This window comes from Theobroma umbraticum, unplaced genomic scaffold (assembly GCF_002168275.2).
Source record: "Theobroma umbraticum cultivar Fairchild unplaced genomic scaffold, ASM216827v3 scaffold_30.0, whole genome shotgun sequence".
Classification (NCBI taxonomy): domain Eukaryota; kingdom Viridiplantae; phylum Streptophyta; class Magnoliopsida; order Malvales; family Malvaceae; genus Theobroma; species Theobroma umbraticum.
Window position 1 is genome coordinate 5,647,099 of NW_018397254.1, and position 18,519 is coordinate 5,665,617.

The 18,519-nt window shown below is 37.0% G+C and overlaps 3 protein-coding genes across 4 annotated transcripts; 1 reads left to right on the forward strand and 2 right to left on the reverse strand.

Moving 5' to 3' along the window:
- Positions 1–1,449: 1,449 nt before the first annotated feature.
- Positions 1,450–6,637, forward strand: LOC110416104 (U-box domain-containing protein 44-like). Its single transcript, XM_021427946.2, has 5 exons — positions 1,450–1,628; positions 1,944–3,409; positions 3,686–3,989; positions 4,483–4,973; positions 5,405–6,637. The coding sequence occupies exons 2-5, from the start codon at positions 2,183–2,185 to the stop codon at positions 6,398–6,400; spliced, it is 3,018 nt and encodes a 1,005-aa protein (XP_021283621.1). The 5' UTR covers positions 1,450–1,628; positions 1,944–2,182; the 3' UTR covers positions 6,401–6,637.
- Positions 6,638–6,968: 331 nt separating this feature from the next.
- Positions 6,969–16,155, reverse strand: LOC110416111 (oligopeptide transporter 6-like). Of its 2 annotated transcripts, none has more exons than XM_021427966.2 (7): positions 16,071–16,155; positions 9,673–10,169; positions 9,227–9,324; positions 8,565–9,134; positions 8,142–8,400; positions 7,858–8,040; positions 6,969–7,763 (listed from the first exon to the last, which is right to left on the reverse strand). In XM_021427966.2, the coding sequence occupies exons 2-7, from the start codon at positions 10,144–10,146 to the stop codon at positions 7,149–7,151; spliced, it is 2,199 nt and encodes a 732-aa protein (XP_021283641.1). In that variant the 5' UTR covers positions 10,147–10,169; positions 16,071–16,155; the 3' UTR covers positions 6,969–7,148. The 2 variants fall into 2 exon arrangements, with proteins under 2 accessions (XP_021283641.1, XP_021283633.1); XM_021427958.2 differs by having other exon boundaries at positions 9,673–10,173; positions 16,071–16,136.
- On the reverse strand, positions 13,996–18,399 carry LOC110416131 (RNA-binding protein 2-like). The gene is made up of 7 exons (XM_021427986.2): positions 18,039–18,399; positions 16,701–16,822; positions 16,379–16,616; positions 16,229–16,290; positions 16,071–16,152; positions 14,456–14,575; positions 13,996–14,336 (listed from the first exon to the last, which is right to left on the reverse strand). The coding sequence occupies exons 1-6, from the start codon at positions 18,130–18,132 to the stop codon at positions 14,472–14,474; spliced, it is 702 nt and encodes a 233-aa protein (XP_021283661.1). The 5' UTR covers positions 18,133–18,399; the 3' UTR covers positions 13,996–14,336; positions 14,456–14,471.
- Between the last annotated feature and the right edge of the window lie 120 nt (positions 18,400–18,519).

Sequence of the window (18,519 nt, forward strand, 5' to 3'; positions counted from 1 at the left end):
TTCTTCTTTTTTTTAATATATATTGGAGCTAATTTTTTTCTTTTGAACTAATAAAAGATGAAATTTATGAAATCGAAGACACTTTTGGCTTCTTTATAGCAAATTAAACAGTTAATACTATTATATATATTATACATTGCCTTTGGAATATTATATTCTAATCATAATTTTAGTATATAGCCTATCTATTCTTTGAGACGTTAAGTTCATTGACAATAACATTAGTCACGCAATAAATACAATCAACCAAGACTCAATTAAAATTTATTACAATTGACTCAAAAAATCAAATGCCTAAGTTAAATAATCTATATTTAATTGACTTGAAACAATCAAACTTAAACTTAATATGACTCATTCTATGACTACGTGCATTCTAATACTACTATAGATATATTAGCCCAATGCATAAGTGATCCATTAAAAATAAAAATCTCACTATTTATATGAGATTTTTCCCATAATGATCTTATTAATCTCTTAAATTTTTTCTTAATACAAACGATCAAGAATATAGTTATTGCAATTATGATGATAATTTGCTAATATTTCTTTTTCTCTTTATCAATTGTACAGAGAAGCCACCATGAATTCATAAAAGAATATATATTTATGTTTATATTCTTTATTCTCAAATTATTATGATATGAAAAATATTTTAAATATTGTTATTGATTTAATTAATGATTTTAAAAAATTTAAGCTTATACTAATTATATTTTTTATATGCCATACTAAAATAACAAATAAGTCGAGCTTGTAGTTATAGACGAGACACGTTTAGCCAAATAAAAAAAAATCCACCTTGATTGTATTTTAAATTGTATTTTTATTGTTGCATCTGATATACGGTTTGCGTATAATAACATAATTAGTAATTTTTCTTTTAGCTTTATTTATTCCTAAATATTTACTCTTTTTATTTTCAATCACGGACATCAATGTACAATTATACTATAAATTGAAGGAAGGTATATGTGAGAAGTATAATCAAAGTTGTCACTAGAGAAAGCAATAGACAGACAAAAATGCCACTCAAATAAGGTTATTGACGGGGTACTTTTGATAAGACAAAATTAACGTAACAATTGATATTTCATAATGCTGGATCCTGGTTTGATTAGTAGCTACTAAGTAAGGAAATTAGGCCTAAATGAAATTTACCGTTACGTTGGCGCCAATTCCACCTTAACGTCTTTTCGACTGCGAGTTCAAACCCCCGCATGCTCCAGTGTACCGCCCCGTTTTTTACTGCGCCAAGCGTCCATTCAGATGGATTTTATTTCCGTACAACATGACGTGGCAACATTCTGTAGCTCTTCTACAAAATACTGTCTTTGACTGTATCGCGGTAGATTACGGAATAGCGTAACATCGTTGACTTGGTCGTCAGTCTCGATTTTAAAAGACGAAGGAAACACTGGTCTGAGACTGAGACTTGAGGGGAAAAAAATAAATAAATATTTAAAGGTGTAACAAATTACAAAAGAAAGACTTCGTTTTTGAAGGAAGCTCTCCAGAGCCACATTTTTTCTAGCTGGTTATTTTCCCGGAAAATTCCGGTGATATCTCACAAAAAAAAAGAAAAAGTATGATCAAACACAAGAGATTCGTTGACTAATATCCAGGTATGCTGCTGCTACTTTCCTTGTTTCTCTGCTAACTGCTAAGTGCTAACATGTCGAGTAATTGATCTTAATGACTTGAGAAAGGGTAGTCTTGGTTGTTGTCGTTTTGTTTGGTTGCTGAGAAAAAAAACTATTAAATAGAAAAGAAAATGATTTGTTTTTATTTTTTGCTAATTAATGGCAATAACTGCTTCAAATGGATTAAACCTGAGCATCCTATAAGATGCTGCTTGAATGTAGATGTTTTGATTGTCTTTTGAAACTTTCATCCATATTAATAGTTGGTTTTGTTTCTCCTGTTTGAATTCTCTACAGACTGATTGATATTATTAAGGCCAATTCTACCCAATCTATCTTTTTCCATCAGAAATTGAATTGAAGGCAGCAGCTTTGTCTAAAATTGAATTGCAGTGGTTGGTCTTGGCAATGGCATATGACCTGACTTTTACCATTTTTGGGTCTCAAATATGGATCAAATATCAACAGAATTGAGGATCTTCTTCTATATTTTATGTTTCTGGCTTCTTCTTTTTTTCTTATTTTAATATTCAAAGATGGCAGAAGGCATAATTACAAGTACACCACTGGTTTCACTACCTGAGTTGATCTCTCAGACCATAGTTGCCATATTTGATTGCATTCATGCAGCCAAGGGTGTACTTACTCAGATGGAGAATTTCGAGAAATTCTCAAATTACTTGGAGAAGATCACATTTATCTTAAAGGAGCTTTCCAAGTCATATGTAGATGAGTCAGAGAGCTTACGAAAAGCTTTGGCTATTCTGAACCTGGAGGTTAAAGTTGTGAAACAGCTAGCACTTGAGTGTGGAACTAGAAACAAGGTTTATCTCTTCATCAGCTGCAGGAAAATCTTGAAGCAGTTAGAGAACAGCACAAAGGAGATTTGTCAAGCACTAAGTCTCATCCCCTTGGCCTCTATTGATGGTCTATTGAGAATCAGTACTAACAGGTTATGCAAGGATATGCTGGAGGCTGAATATAGTCCAGGAATAGTGGAGGATGAAATTTTGGAGAAGATTGAGTCTGCTACACAGGAGAGGAATGTTGACAGATGTTATGCAAATTATTTGCTTGTTTCTATTGCTGAGGCAGCTGGGGTTCCTGATGTGCAATTGGCCCTAAAGAAGGAGTTTGAAGAACTAAAGAGTGAAATAGAAGATTCAAAACTGGGTGTAGACGCAACTGAAGCTAGAAGAATGGAAGAGATTGTTATGTTGCTTGAAAAGGCTGATGCTACAACATCCTATGAGGAGAAAGCAAAGAGGTACCTAGATCAGCGAAATTCTCTTGGTAGGCAACCTTTGGATCCTTTCCAGTCGTTTTATTGCCCTATCACTATGGATGTCATGGTTGACCCTGTGGAGATTTCCTCTGGTCGGACATTTGAGAGAAGTGCCATAGAGAGGTGGTTTGCAGATGGAAACAAGCACTGTCCATCAACCTCAATTCACTTGGACAGTTTGGTTTTACAGCCTAACAACACTCTTCGACAATCAATTGAAGAATGGAAAGATAGGAACAATATGATCACTATTGTTTCCATCAAACCTAAACTTCAGTCAAATGAAGAGCAAGAAGTGCTTCAATCTCTCTGCGAGCTGCAGGATCTATGCACAGAAAGGGAGCTGCACAGAGAATGGGTGACTTTTGAGGATTATATACCAATTCTCATAGGACTTCTTAGTGCAAAAAATCGTGAAATAAGAACACAAGCTCTAGCCATTCTATGCATTCTTGCAAAAGATAGTCATGATAATAAGGTACTTCTTAGTTTACATTCTTTCATATGGACAAGGCTAATAACCGTAATCAATTCATTTGGGAATAAACTACACAAAATTGTTTAAGGTTTAGAATGTTCCGGTTTCTGAAGTTTATGGCACACCTTCTTGCATATTGTCTTGACCGATGAAACTGACCCCCAATTTGGACCTTTTGATAGTATAAGGGCTGCTTTTCTCAGTTGCAAAGACTAACAATTTAATGTAGAATACTCTAATTTTTATTTTCTCAAACTGGTATTGTTAACTTTCCAGGAAACAATTTCAAATGTAGATCATGCACTTGAATCCATTGTCCGGTCACTTGCCCGCCAAATAAAGGAAAGCAAGTTAGCATTACAGTTGTTATTGCAACTATCAAGAAACAGTGCAGGGCGAGATGCCATTGGAACCATTCAGGGCTGTATATTTCTTGTAGTTACTATGCTAAACAGTGATAATGCTCAAGCTTCTGGAGACTCAAGAGAGCTTTTGGATAATCTTTCTTTCCTTGATCAGAATATTATAGAGATGGCGAAGGCTAACTATTTCAAACCTTTGTTGCAGCTTCTTTCTTCGGGTAAGTTTTCTATGGTGGTCTCTCCTCTCACTATAATTGGTGGATAAGAAATTGACCATGTGAAAGTGCTTGGAAAGTTCTGGCACTATACCGGCCAAGGTTGATAGCACAGTTTTATGTCTAACATTTCTTTGTTTTTTCCCCTACAAATTTGCCTCTGATAAGAAGTTTACCAAATTAATGAATCTAAATTAGTATAATTTAAATTTCCAGCTACGACATTGCATTTGAAGGGCAATATAAACTTTAATTCATTAAAACTTTTCATGTCAAAACATTGGGAAAAAGTAACAGAGAAAGAAAGAGGGGAAACTCTTGTTAAGGTAGATAGTATTAAATTGTTGATTTGTTACTTCTTAATGGTTATAGAATGCTGTCACATAAAACCCATTTGAAATTAGAACTTGATGCATTATGTTTTTCTTTTCTTTCACTTGTAACACTGTCATGAATTTGTAAGTCATAATCACTAAGGAGCACTCTGTTAATGCAGGACCAGATAATGTTAGATTGCTCATGGCTAAGACATTGTCAGAAATTGAGTTGACTGATCATCATAAATTGTCCCTATTTAAAGATGGGGCACTAGGACCTCTTCTTCAGTTACTCTCTCATGATAATCTACAGGAAAAAACAGTGGCAGTTAGAGCCCTTCAGAACCTGTCAAACTTGCCCCAAAATGGCCTGCAGATGATTAAAGAAGGTGCACTTGAACCATTATTTGAAATTCTCTATCGTCATAGCTTGTCTTCCCCAAGTTTGCGTGAACAGGTAGCAGCTGTAATTATGCACCTTGCTGAGTCAACTAATACTGAAGAAGCTGATCGTGAGCAAATCTCATTGCTGAAATCTGATGAAGATATCTTCAAACTATTTTCTCTGATTTCCTTAACGGGACCTGACGTTCAAAGAAACATTCTCCAAGCTTTTTGTGAAATGTGCCAATCTTCTTCAGGTCTGGACATCAGAGCAAAGTTGAGACAGGTATGCCTGCTTCTGAGCAATTTCAATACCTGACATGGAAAATCCTATCTGCGGTACACACGGTTAACTAGTTTGCATAAGGAAAGTAGGAAACCGTTCTTAGGACTTGGATACATGTGCTTAGCCATTTAGAGACTTTTAAGATTGTATCAAACAGTCTCTCCATAGAATCTTGGGGGAGGATTTGAACTCTGTGACCTCCATGTTGGAGGTAAGTGGTGGCTGTCATTTATGCAATACCATTTATTCTGACTCCTCTTCTGTTTTTTTCCCCCCTAAGAAATCAGGTATTTAAACTCCTCTTCTGTTGTTTTCCCCCCTTAGAAATCAGGAATTTCATCCTTTGTTCATGCAATTGAAAAGATAGTTTTGAGGCAGTCACTAAGAATTACTAACAATTTATGTTACTTTAATGTTTCTTTGCTTAACAGCTCTCTGCTGTCCAAGTATTGGTTCAATTATGCGAGGTAGACAACCATTTGGTGAGAGCAAGCGCAGTGAAGCTATTCTGTTGCTTGACAGTAGATGGTGATGATACTAGTTTTCAGGAGCATGTTGGTCAGAGATGTATTGATACATTACTCAGGATCATTAAAACTTCAAGTGATGAAGAAGAGACTGCTGCTGCAATGGGAATTGTCTCCAATCTTCCGAAGGACATAGAGATGACTCAGTGGCTTCTAGATTCTGGGGCACTGGATATAATATTCGTTTCTATGACTGATGGAAATCGAAATGCCTCGCATAAGAAGCAGGAAATAGAGAATGCTGTTAGAGCACTTTGTCGTTTCACCCTTTCAACAAATAAGGAATGGCAGAAAACAGTAGCTGAAGCTGGCATTATTCCAGTGTTGGTACAGTTACTAGTTTCTGGTACTTCTTTGACAAAGCAAAATGCAGCTATTTCGCTTAGACAGTTTTCAGAAAGTTCCACTTCCTTGAGCCATCCAGTAAAGAAGACAAAAGCTTTTCTTTGCTGCTTTGCTGCAACAGAAACAGTTTGCCCAGTACACCAGGGAATATGTAGCGTGGAATCTTCCTTCTGCATTTTAGAGGCTAACGCTGTAGAGCCCCTTGTTAGGATTCTTGGGGAGGGAGATCTTGGAGCCTGTGAAGCTTCTTTAGATGCACTCTTGACTTTGATTGATGATGAAAGACTGCAAAATGGTTGCCAAGTGCTGGTCAAAGCCAATGCCATACCTCCAATTATAAAATTACTGAGTTCGACTTCGACCATATTGCAGGAGAAGACACTTCGGGCTTTAGAAAGGATGTTTCGGCTGGCTGAGATGAAGCAGACATATGCAACTTTGGCCCAAATGCCATTAGTTGACATTACTCAAAGAGGTAGTGGTGGACTGAAATCCCTGGCCGCTAAAGTACTGGCTCAATTGAATGTTCTAGGTGAACAGTCTTCATATTTCTAAACCAGATATAATTCATCCAAGGTTCCCCTTACTCAGGGATGAAGAACTATCCTCTCCCAATACTCTGCTTGCTTGCTTGATTGGTCTGAAATGATTGGTCAGAGTTTGTTGGTTCATAATTGATTTAAAATTCTTTCCAGAAAGAGAACATTCACCAGTTTATTCATATTCAGTGTAAACCTTTCTTTCACCAAGTATATTCAGGGTAATTAACAGAAAAGTTCTTTTCTTCCTTAAGTCTTCAAATGGTTGTTGTATCTACTATTCTATCTCCATCCTTGGGCAAAGCCATTAGGGCTTATTTTCGAGTATAGTTTGTCATTCTCTTTATTTTGTTTCAGCCAAAAGCAGGATAAAAGCAAACAAGATGTAAAGAAGGAAAGGAAGAATAAAATTTTTCAAAACCAGACAAGCCTCCAAAAGGATCAAAACTGTTCATCAATAGTTTAAGCTGCAAAACAGTAGCAGTAATTAGACACACCGTTTTGACGATAGGGTGAAACAGGATTGTCAAATGGGTTAAGTATTTTAGCTGCTGATATAGAATATAAGTCTCCACTCTCCAGACTTTGTAAATAAAGCCATTGGTTTGTTCACAAAGCCAAGGACATAATTGTTTTTCTTTTACCTAAGTAAATTATACTTAAAACAAAGGTAACCATCAATAGAATCCCAGAAGCAAAATGTGGAAATACAACTACTTACAGAGATAAATAAAGAGGGAGACAGATCAGTTCTAAAACGGATATTAGGCAACAGGGCAGCCGTCAGCCATAACCCCTTTTGCAGTTGGACAAGCAGCTAGAGGACACCCTTCTCCTTTATTTCCCCACCATTGGAGATCAATATCCTTTGATTGAAGTGTAATAAACAACAACACCGTCATAAAGGCAGTTCCAGCATCAAGACCACCTGAGAGGACATAATTGTAGCGCTTCCACCATTGGGGTCTGTATTTGAAAACAACAAATCCAGAAAGGAAGCCAACAATAAGCCAACTTGAGAAGTTTACTGCACTAGCTGGAGGCATCATAGATGTTGCACCTATGAGGACAGGCATGTGGATAAGACGAATCCATTCCCTATTCGGAAATGCCTTGTGTGCCAGCCATACTAGGACAGGAGCTACAGCCCCCGCAAGAAAGAACCAATTGACATTACTATATTCACCTTCCACTCCAAATATTCTACGGGGTCCAACAAGCCCCCATATAACTGAGGCATCAAAGAACACATGATCCATCGGACAAGTCCATGGACTGTCAGGTGGCAACAATGAGGTATCACAAAGATGGGGAATCTCTTCCATAAGCCACCATGCAGTTATGGTGTACACGACAACCGCCACAAGTGTTCCCACCACCTGCAATGCCACATTGGTAGGTCTCAACATTGTAGATCTACACTAGTGCCTTTCAAGAGTGCCATGATTTTGAGATTGCAAACAGAGAACTTACCTGTGCCATGAACATCGATCGAGGTGGGATCTTCATGTAATGGCCAAGCTTGAAGTCTGAAATAAAGGTTAGAGCTTGAGTCATGCTGATGTAACCATACACCTTGAAGCACATATTAGCAACAGGGTGCTCTGGGTACATATATCCAATCACATATTCAGTAATAATGTTCAAACCCGGTGCCTAGAGATGCATAAAACACAGAAGAATCAATTTTAGGGACCACAGCTTTACACAGTCATTCTAATCCAATAAACAAGTTAACATTGAACACTTTCTTTTACCTGATTTGTGGTAGCAGCAATAATGCCAATTGGGAGGGTGAAGAAAAAAGCAATGGCACAAGCTAGCAATACACCCCACCAAGGCAATTGAAGTGACTCATTATAGTGCTCACAAGTGAATAGTACAAGAGCAATATTCGACAAAAGGATGACAACAAACCACCATGTAGGAACAAGTTTGTACTTCTGCATAAGCTTTGTGTGAATATCCATCTTCTTATCACCTTTAAAAGCACTTTTGGTTTGTCTCCATAGTTCTCTGCATGTAGCAAGGGAAAGCAAGAAAATTATGATATATAATATTTATAACAAGCATAACTTTTTGGTGCCATTTCAAGTTTATCTTTTCACAGGCAGTTTTTTCTTCAAGGCTTCTGGCCACCAAAAATTTCAAATTCATACTACTCTGTTAGGAAGGCCTACCTTCCATCAAATAGTAGGACATGAAAAATCGTAGCAGTTAGTGTTGCAAAACCAAGGCCATAAGTCATAGCAAAGAAAGTGCTGAGATGTACTCGCCCATTCTGCCCATAAGCCTTCTTGTCTAGATGAAACATGGGATTAACAATACTCAAAATGTCATATGATTCACCGTTTGACTTGAAAAGTTCACTAGAATAAATGGGGAAGTTTTTTGCTTTGTAGACATCAAACCAATAAGTGAGGGGTGTCATGACATACATCACAAGGAAGAAACCAACAGCAATATTGGCAGTGGCAAACCATGGACTAGCAAGTGGACTCCCTAGGTATGAGGAAATTGTAGCCCAATCAATGCCAAAGGAACCAATTCCAAGGCCATTCAAGCCTGAGCCCAGTTGTTGGACCAAAATGGACTTGGGAGCCAACCAGCAAACCCAAGAGAAAGATGTCAATGTACTGAATAGATAGCCAGGAAGGACATAGTATGCAAAGCTGCTGATCAAGACTAGCAGAAAGAATTGGTTAAGAGTAGTTCCACCTTTTGATCTTTTTTCTTTCTCGTGTAGAGCCCTGCAATTATATTGGTTGTTTCAATAAGAACAGATATATAAGTTACATATTAGTCAGTAGCGGATGGATGCATATTGCACTAAAATGAATACCTGAACAAGGAGACCATGACCAGGTTACTTGGCCACCACATTTCCCCTGGCTCAACCAGATATTTCCTAAAAATCCCTGCCCAACCAAACCCCAAAACCTATAAGCAAACAAGAAGAGCAGCTTCATCATGTTAGATGCCACATAAGTCATAAGTATTTGCCGAACAACCATTTAAAATGCAAAAAGTTTACATATATGAAACATGCAATTGAATTAATTACAATTTCTGTCAAATGATTCCTCAGATTCTAGAATATATGCTAATCGTTTTCATACAGGATTTCCATTAAAAAAATTAACCCAAAAAAATCCAGGATTTCCATTAAAAAATATAGAGGTGCACATTGAATTCATTATCTGTAGAAAATAGTATGATTAAATTTGCTGACTTCTGACAAGAAGTCAATAAGATAAAGCCCGTGATTAAGAGGAAACGAAGAAAAACCTGAGTTGTAGTCATAACAAGGAGGGCTGGGAGAAATGTGAGCTTCCTCTTATAGTAGAGCTTAACTGCACTCAAAATATGGGTGGCGTAAACAGTTCCAGCGCCAGAGTTGGCAAAAATAGTTATCAAAACATGTTCCTTCATATTGAATGGTCCAGGGTTCATTGTGAACTCCCATCTGGTATTACTCAAGAATCTGCGATGAGGCAGCGTTCTGGCCATCAGATGGCCAAGGGGTACGACAGCAATCATGGCAGAAATTGAGGTAATACTCAACGGCATCTTTCTGTACCAAAAGAACTGGTTGACAAATGACAGTATAACACAGGCACCAAGACCCAGAACCCACATCCTGAATGTGACAGCAGGTAAGGTTGGATCATCAGTTTTAGGCACTGTTAATTCAACTTGTTTAACAGAGCATTCTTCAACCACCTCCAACTCCATGGCCTGGATCTCAGATGTCTCCCCCATTCTCAAATGACAAAAATGTCACTCTTGCTGCCAGATGCAATACAAGAAGCAAGAACACACGAGCAACAACCCGGGCATCAAAGAAGAAACATGAAAGTGTCAAAAGCACAGAAAGAAATAAATAGCAAAGCAGAGGTGGTGGCGGTTGTAACTCATTAAAGCTTATAGACAGGAATAGCAAGAAAGCAAAAGTTTTTGATTCTCAAAGCAGTAAGACAATGTGTATAGTGGCTGGTCAGGATCTTAAAAAGATTCTGAAGTTCCGTATGGCAAGCTTGGAATGGTCAAAGCACCCACAAAATGTGAATCTAAGGAGGTATCAGCAACTAGGTACAGTGATGTAAAACGACATAAGTTGTTTCACAAATGGACGGAATATCCTTGTGTATTGGGGACGTTAGGGCATTGCCCCTTTGGTTGTAGCCTGTGCAAGGTCACGTTTTCTGGTTACGGCAAGTTGAGATTGCGGGATGGTTGGTTGGCATGATAAGATTGAAAAGAGACCACTTTAATCTGTCAAAAAAGATATGATTAAAATTATGAGAAACGAGAATCTAAGGGAATCTTATCCAATCCATGGCAAATATTTACTCTTTCCGATATGGTTGATAGTTCGACACTGTACTAGGTCACTTCACTCTAGTTTGGCAAACATTTATTAATTATTAATCACTACTAATTAATTTTAAAAATGAATACCAATAATATTATTGAATTCCTTCAAAATGATTGGTTGTTGCACGAGTCCAAAACAAAAGAAGTATAAAGAAGAAGATTAGGAAGAAGGCAAATAGAGAGGTGACAGCGCAAGTGAAGTCCAACAAAAACTCCTCATGATCAGAATGACCGAGAACAGTTACACTCCATTCTTGTCTTCTCCCTCTAACGACTTTTGGATCTAATGCTTCTGTCACTCCATTAATGTGTACAACCTCCAGGGACACCGACTTTCCCATTGGTTGCTGACACCTTCACTTTCAAACTTTTCAGTTTCAAGTCCACCATTATTGACATTTTGAGATTTTTGCCTCACCTTATTTTCTTCGTCTATTTTCCCCTAGACCCAATGCATCAGCTGCACATGGGTCATAATGGCCTAAACGACAACGTTTCCCTCTTACCCATACACCCAGTACAGCAGCCTCCTATCAGCACTTCGTCACCCCTCCAGAGCAATACCCATTCCTGCATGTTTGGTGTGCCATTCCCCTCTATTCCTAAGAAACATTTCTTCTTTTGATTGGCTGTCAGACGCTCCAAGGAATAGCCTGGAAATGGCTATTCCTAAAATCAGCTAAAACACAAAAAATACGTAATATCAACCACCCCGTAATATTAGCTATTTCATAATTGAGAAATAGTTTTAAAACATGATAAAACCAAAAGTACCCCTTACAGTTTGAAAAATTACAACCTTATCCATATAAAACATTCTTTTTTTCTCTCTCTCTCTCCTCCCATTCTCCCTTCATTCTCTGCCATTCTCTTTCTCTCTAATTTTTAATTATATATTATAAAAAAAATTAAATTTAAAAATCAATTAAAATTATTAATATTTTAATCATAATAACATTTCAATTACCAAAACTCTGTTAATATATAAATTATCAATTATTAACATTTAAAAATAAAATAAAATAAATTATATATTATAATAAAAAATATTTTTATCCTTTTATCCTCTATTCTCTTTTTATTTTAAAATTATTTTTACTAACTAAACATGACAATAAATCATAATAATAATTTTTATTTTATTTTATTTTATCAACCAAACTATATAATAATATTTTCATTCTACCTCTACCCTACTCTATTTCATTCAATTCTATTTTACGAATCAAACATGTCAATAATCTACATGTGCAAGGAGTAAAAATATACAGCTATACCTTGGAGACTTGAAACCCAAAAAAAATTTAAAAATAATAAAATCTATGATATCGATGAACTTTATCAATAAAACCATAAATTAATAATTAAAGTAACATTTTTTTTCATTATTATATTATATGCACGTCAAGATCGAAGCTCAAGTTGACAATTGAAATTGTACCTTATGCATCAATTATTGGTCTTTCCAATGATTAATTTATAAAAATCTAAGCCATTCATATAATCTGTCAAGTACAATCAGCATAACATCTTTGACTTAAGTGTGTTAATGTAACACTAGAAAGTTGCAGGCTATTGTTATCGTATTCACAGGTTACGAATTAATGAGAATACGACTTTAGGACCTCTAAAATGTCTTTGAAAAACACTGAAACACCAGTTTACTCACGTAATCTAAATGCAACGGGAATCATGCAAAGAAAATTATAGCCTGTGGTATTAATTCTGGGCGGCAGGCAACATGAAAGACAAAGGACGGGTTCATCGTTTCCAGAAACTATAATAATTAATATACTAATAGTAATACGGTTTTATGTTTGCAGTCTTAAGTTGTTGGCTACTACCTTGGCCCTTCTAGATTGATGACAAAACTTTGCAATATCTTTAAGTAGTATTTGATAGAAAATCTCAAGGAAAAAAAATCATTGAAGAGGGTCAACAACAAAAATCCCAAAGTACTGTCCACGACTCACAAGGTATCCTTCAAGAAAAAATTCAGGTAGGCAAACAAGAGCCATAATCTTGGCATGTCGGAGTCCTCTTCACCTGATTCCAGATGTAAAGAGGGTATCACATGGAAGCATTTTTCGGAAGTCAGGAAATAAATTTGTATGATCAATCTGAATTCTCATCAATTTCAGTTCAGTAGATCATACCAGCAACACTTGTGAAACCCAGAAACTATTAAATGCAGAGATCACGGGTCAAAACATTGCTGACGCCAGAAAGCTTGGTGTAAACATGGAATTTTGTTTTGTCTCATTATTTAACTTTATGAAGCACTGAGATAGCTCGACAAACAACCAAAAAGAGACCGACGGTTGGTGTGAGTTCATTAAATTGTACACTACTTCACCTGCAGAGAACCCAAAACTAATTTTAAATTTTAAAAATCTGTCTCCCTCTCTCTCTCTCTCTCAACAGACTCTCCTGCAGCCTAGGATATTCCATCTTTGTCACTCCAAAAACCTATTCTCATGTTTTCTTCCCCGCATGTGAAGCCTCTCTAGCTGAAATTAAGTGAGCAACATTAACCGTGGGTGGTCTAACAACAGGAGAACTTGAATTGTTATCATGCCTGAATTTGATCACCATCAATGCACCTCCTTTGTAAGCATGCCTAACACACATATGCCACCCAACCCCATCAAAGAGAAGAATATTTGCTTCAGGGGGCCACAAGGTTAAAAAGAAGGGTAATGCAGTTCATGATTGTTCACAAGCCTAGCACCCACAAATGTTGCCATAAAAGTACATTGGTAACAACAAATAGCCTTATACTTAACTGAATCTTCAACAGTGAAGAAAATAATATTTCATCCAAAACATCTAAACAGCTTCATCTGGAAAATCCTAAAGAACTAATTATCACATCAATGATAACTGCTCAGCCCGTGCCAGCAAGCTTGACAAATGGCAAAAGAACTTAATGACAATGCCCATGCTGAAATTTATTGTAAATCTTTTCTTGTGCAACTAACTAAAGCCTACAGGAAAGGGCTACAATCAGTTTTGTTGGTTGCAAAAGCAAATGCTTCCCATCTCCCTTCCCACATATAAATAGGAAATCGCAATCCCTGGGTTAGGAGGCTTTTCTTTCAGAAACAGAATAGAACAGGTACTTTTTTATTTTCTTTATTTTATTCTTTCATAATTTTTTTTCTTTCAAACTTCATGCAGGGGAGATGGGAAAAAAACTGCAGAGGAATTTTAAGAAAAATGAGCACACATGAATAACAGCACCTCTATGAATGATACCTATTTGACCGCACGTCCATTGTTAATCAAATATTTCCAAATGATGACTCCTAACCGCAAACATAGATAAGTTTAGAAGCATTCGGTGCAACGCATATGAAGACATTCTAAATAATTTAAAAATCAAATACAGTTCGCTGCTCTCTAGCAGAAAAGAAACACTCTCAAATCTCTAGTGGTTGCCCCAGAATTATCGAAACTACACAGTTCAAGTTCATCCTAATGAAAGCGACCATTCAGAGACTGGAGTAATTCTCGAAACCACAAGGCTGTCGTACCATCCCTCATTATCATAACCTCCCAAATTCGAGCAAATCCTACAGAGAAGTGTCGTTCCATGATTAAGCGTCATTAATTGGTTTATAATGAATTTTCTAACAACACCTACCGTCCATGAATAATAAAAGGTCGAGTGGATAAAGTAAGCATCAATCACCTGCGAATCGCACAATTCAACGCTTGCCACGATGCCCGCCACCTGACCTTGCACCAGGGTAGCGAGCAAATTGCAACCTTAATTTGACCGAGTCACGGTCATGCTCATCGAATTTATAACCTGCAAAATCGAGCGTAACTATTTATACTGCACAACTTACCGCAGTTTGAACGAGCGAATAGGGCTTCACAACTCAGATGCGACAGACGTGAGCCATTACCTCAAGTACAAATTTTGTCGGACAAAGGTTTACTTTCTCAGAATCCTAACTACTGTGCTTTGATCCCTCACATATTTCGTATCAATGATACGAAAGGCTAACTACCAGGCTTTTATTTTCTACCTAAAACAGATATGGCAAAACTGGGAACCATTCTGCCTCAAACTGTTCTTTTTCCACTTACATATATGAGGAGGTCTAAAATGGAAAGGGAGATGGGGAAAAGGAGAGGAGAGGACAAGAACAAAAGAATATATTAACCACATTGTTAGAAAGACCCCAGAGAATAAAGTTGACAAGAAAGACGATTAGTTTGGTGCATAGGCAGCTAGTCTACGGATCGATTAGGCTTTGGACTGATGAGCATAAAGTCTATGCAAGGCGGAGATTTTAGGAGATCTAATAACGCAGGAGGCAGTCTACTCTATTTGCTTCAAAATTTCTAGGAGTGTATTTGCGAGTATCAGAAAAAGTGAAGACTCAATATCAATGTGGAATGAACTGAAAGATCCCTCCAAAACATCCAAGATCACATTGCAGAGTAGAACGTGTAAGGAATGATTATCCTGTTTCACTTATTTAATTGCTGATAAAAGTGTGTTTTTGAAATTTTTCCTGAAATTGCAGGCCATGAACTTACATGCTGATGAGTTATGACTTAGAATTTTTGGAATTAAATAACCCTAAAAGCTCAGTGTTTCAAAATATATGCAAATTAGGGTGTAGCTTTAAAGTTGTCCAGAGACAGAAATTCCAAACCCCTCTCTCCCCCCCCCCCCCAAAAAAAAAAATACTGAATGAAAGAAAAAAGGAAAGCTAAGATTATTACAGAATAATGATGCTTGAGATTTATTGCTTAACTCTTTTCCGTTCATAGCATATATGTTGTTCATTTTATATTTGAACCTTCTCCTAAGCTTGTAACATTCTATGCAAATGAAACAAGCAGTTAAACGAGTTGGCAGAACAGGCATACTTCATCCAAATGACTTCTTGACTTTAAACTTGAACCACACAATTAAATCCTCCAAGCGGTCCAGCAGCCATTCCTTTGGAAAGAAATCCCGCTGCAATCTTCTCAATTCCTATCCTCACTCTCACGTCTGATCACCCTGGCAAGAATGAATCACTGTCTATAGCCCCCCTTAGAAGAAAAAAAGGTGGACGAGGGAAAATAGAGAAGAAAAATAGAACGAATAAAACAAGGAGTTATTGACTTCTGGGTCATCCCACACGTGACATTACCCTGCTTGCCCCTCTTCTATGTTACACTAGCACATGCATTAGTGTTTGGGTGTGTGAGTGCTTTCCTTTATGGCATAACAAACAAACACCATAAATTATAACCATTTGACAGGCAAAAATACATGACTGAAAAACCATTCTCAAGCTAACCTTGTAAAGCATCCATGGCAGTGGCGGCATGAGCAGGGCTTACAAAATCAACAAAACAAAGTATCAGCGGATCTCCCCCAGGCTGCAAAAATCAAGAATTATCAACGTACGTAATATTTGCTCTGCAGTCAAAACAAAAAATAAGTAAATAAACTTACATGTCTTGATTCCTTGCTTACAAGTCTCACTTCCTTGTACCCAACAAACGGGCGGAAGATATCTGCCAACTAAGGTGAAGGAATAAAACTTAATGGGAAAGATGAAAAAAAATAATGCCAAAGTGAAAATTCTAGCTAATGAAAGGATACGAGAAACTTCTCGGCGCGTACAGTCAGATGGCAAACCCTCCACAAACAGTGTGCTGGATGCATCAGGAGGAAGAGGAGCTTCAGGCCTCCCACCACCAAATCCTAAGGTCCTATCTTTTACAGTTTGTCCTGGATCAACACCACCTATACCCATGATACGGGGATCATCAACAGAACGGCCAGGCATTCCCCCGCTCATAGGTCTAGCAGACTGACTCCCACTATATGATGACATTTGCTGGAAGGGTGCTTTTATTCATTAACTTAGCTCTAAATTTTGGACCTTAACATAACAAATTAAAAATAACTACTAGTTTAATACCGTGCTGCGAAGGTAACGATCATAAGATGCTCCAATGGAGTCACTGTCTCTTATTGCCCGGACTGCACCTCTATCATCATCCCGAGAATAATAACCGGAAAGCTCATGGCCACCAGAGACATCTACAAGATTAAGCACACACTTGAGCAAACAAACCACCAAGAAAGATGGGGAGAGAAGGAACAACATAATGATCGTAAAGGCAAAAACACATTAAGGCATGAGGTACATTGAACTGCAATATATAAAGCTATGAATATGTGAATGCAAGTTCTCTTTCTCAGTAACCAAACCCAGAGTGTTGACCTCAAACTTTTGACAGCCATGAATAGAATAAACTAGTGCATCAGCTAAAAAGGATTCCAATAAACAGAAAAGGTCATGATAAGGTTGCTAAAATTGCCAACAGATATGACGTAATTATGAAGCATGTCAATTAGACAAGATAATCACCAAATATCTTTCTTCTTTCATGATCAATTGAAAATAATGATCCTTGGCCCATAATGGATAAAATACTTTGATTAATAAGTCCATACAGGAAACTGGTTAAACATGCATATCATTTAAATCCTTAACTATACAAAACCACATGTTTGTCGTTCACTATCAGAAACGACAATGCAGACAATCAGGCAGTCAGATAGCCAGACAATTAATGAATTCCAGAGCTTGTTCTTTTACTACAATACTGACAACGAAATGACCAAAAGCAATCAAGACTGGCCAACACATGAACCAGTAAAACACAGTACACGATCAAAGTCATTTTGACCAACTAGTGCGTTTCCAAAGTTCCCAGAATTCCTCGGTTCTCGTAATAGATACAAACAATTAAGCTTTTCTGCTCACTGCTTAATTAACAAAGAACCAAAAGACTCTCCCGCTTCTAAACCCATAACATAATCTTCCCAGTCAAAAATGAACTTAATGGAAATGCAATCATGAAACACAAGCCACTTAAGCTAATTTTAAATATTTTAGGCAAGCAATCAAACACCCTGCAAAATATCAATTAAACAAGAACCATTGACACTATCACTCGGAATCAAGCTTCAATTAAGGAAATTTAAAGTCAGATATGCATTAAAAGTTGAAAATCTAACTAGGATGAAAGAACAAAAAAATATGGAATTTTTAGCTTAGAACAAAATAAGCGCATATCAGCACCAATTGATTTTCCTTTCCTTTACCAAAGGATTTCTCTTTCACCAAACAGAGGATACAATTGTGATATGGAGAAAAATATGAAACCCTAAATCGAGCAGATATTAACAGAATATATAGCTTAAAAATGAGAAGGTGAACTTGAAAAAAAAAAAAAAGCCATAAATTTACCGTAATCGGAGCGAGGGCGTTTCCCGACAAGAGAAGGTATCGAGGAGGGCGGAGGCTGCCGTGAGTCGCTATACCTCCAATAAGAATCGGCCATGTCTCTTATAAGATAAAAAGAAAGGGATGGAATGATAATTCAATAATATTAAGAAGGTGAAAAGAAAGAAGGAAATTTGAAGATAGAGAAGGAATAGAGGATTCTAGGGAACAAAGGGGAAACTGTGTCGATCGGGCGAAGTAACGCTCTCCTCTTTTGTCTGCTCTTTCTTTCTTTGTTTTTCGTTTTTTCTTCGTATATTTCCCTCTCTCTTCCTCCACTCTTTTTCTTGTCTCTGACTTTAATCCCCAAAACGCCAAAACACAAATCCTTCTCTTTTGTTTAATCTTTTAAATGATCTACAGGTGTCACTACCAATGCGTTCAAAATTAGAGTTAAAGGTTAGTTCAATTAAAATTTTAGACATACTATTTTAAAAAATTTACT

Coding starts and splice junctions, on each gene's coding strand:
- LOC110416104 (XM_021427946.2), top strand. CDS start 2,183: ATGGCAGAAGGCATAATTACAAGTACACCACTGGTTTCACTACCTGAG. Junction 3,990..4,482: donor GTTGCAGCTTCTTTCTTCGG/GTAAGTTTTCTA, acceptor CTGTTAATGCAG/GACCAGATAATGTTAGATTG. Junction 4,974..5,404: donor TCAGAGCAAAGTTGAGACAG/GTATGCCTGCTT, acceptor TTTGCTTAACAG/CTCTCTGCTGTCCAAGTATT.
- LOC110416111 (XM_021427966.2), bottom strand. CDS start 10,146: ATGGGGGAGACATCTGAGATCCAGGCCATGGAGTTGGAGGTGGTTGAA. Junction 8,041..8,141: donor TTGCTGCTACCACAAATCAG/GTAAAAGAAAGT, acceptor ATGCATCTCTAG/GCACCGGGTTTGAACATTAT. Junction 7,764..7,857: donor GATCGATGTTCATGGCACAG/GTAAGTTCTCTG, acceptor GTGGCATTGCAG/GTGGTGGGAACACTTGTGGC.
- LOC110416131 (XM_021427986.2), bottom strand. CDS start 18,132: ATGGCCGATTCTTATTGGAGGTATAGCGACTCACGGCAGCCTCCGCCC. Junction 16,617..16,700: donor ATCGTTACCTTCGCAGCACG/GTATTAAACTAG, acceptor GCACCCTTCCAG/CAAATGTCATCATATAGTGG. Junction 14,576..16,070: donor TGCCATGGATGCTTTACAAG/GTTAGCTTGAGA, acceptor TCGATTTTGCAG/GTTATAAATTCGATGAGCAT.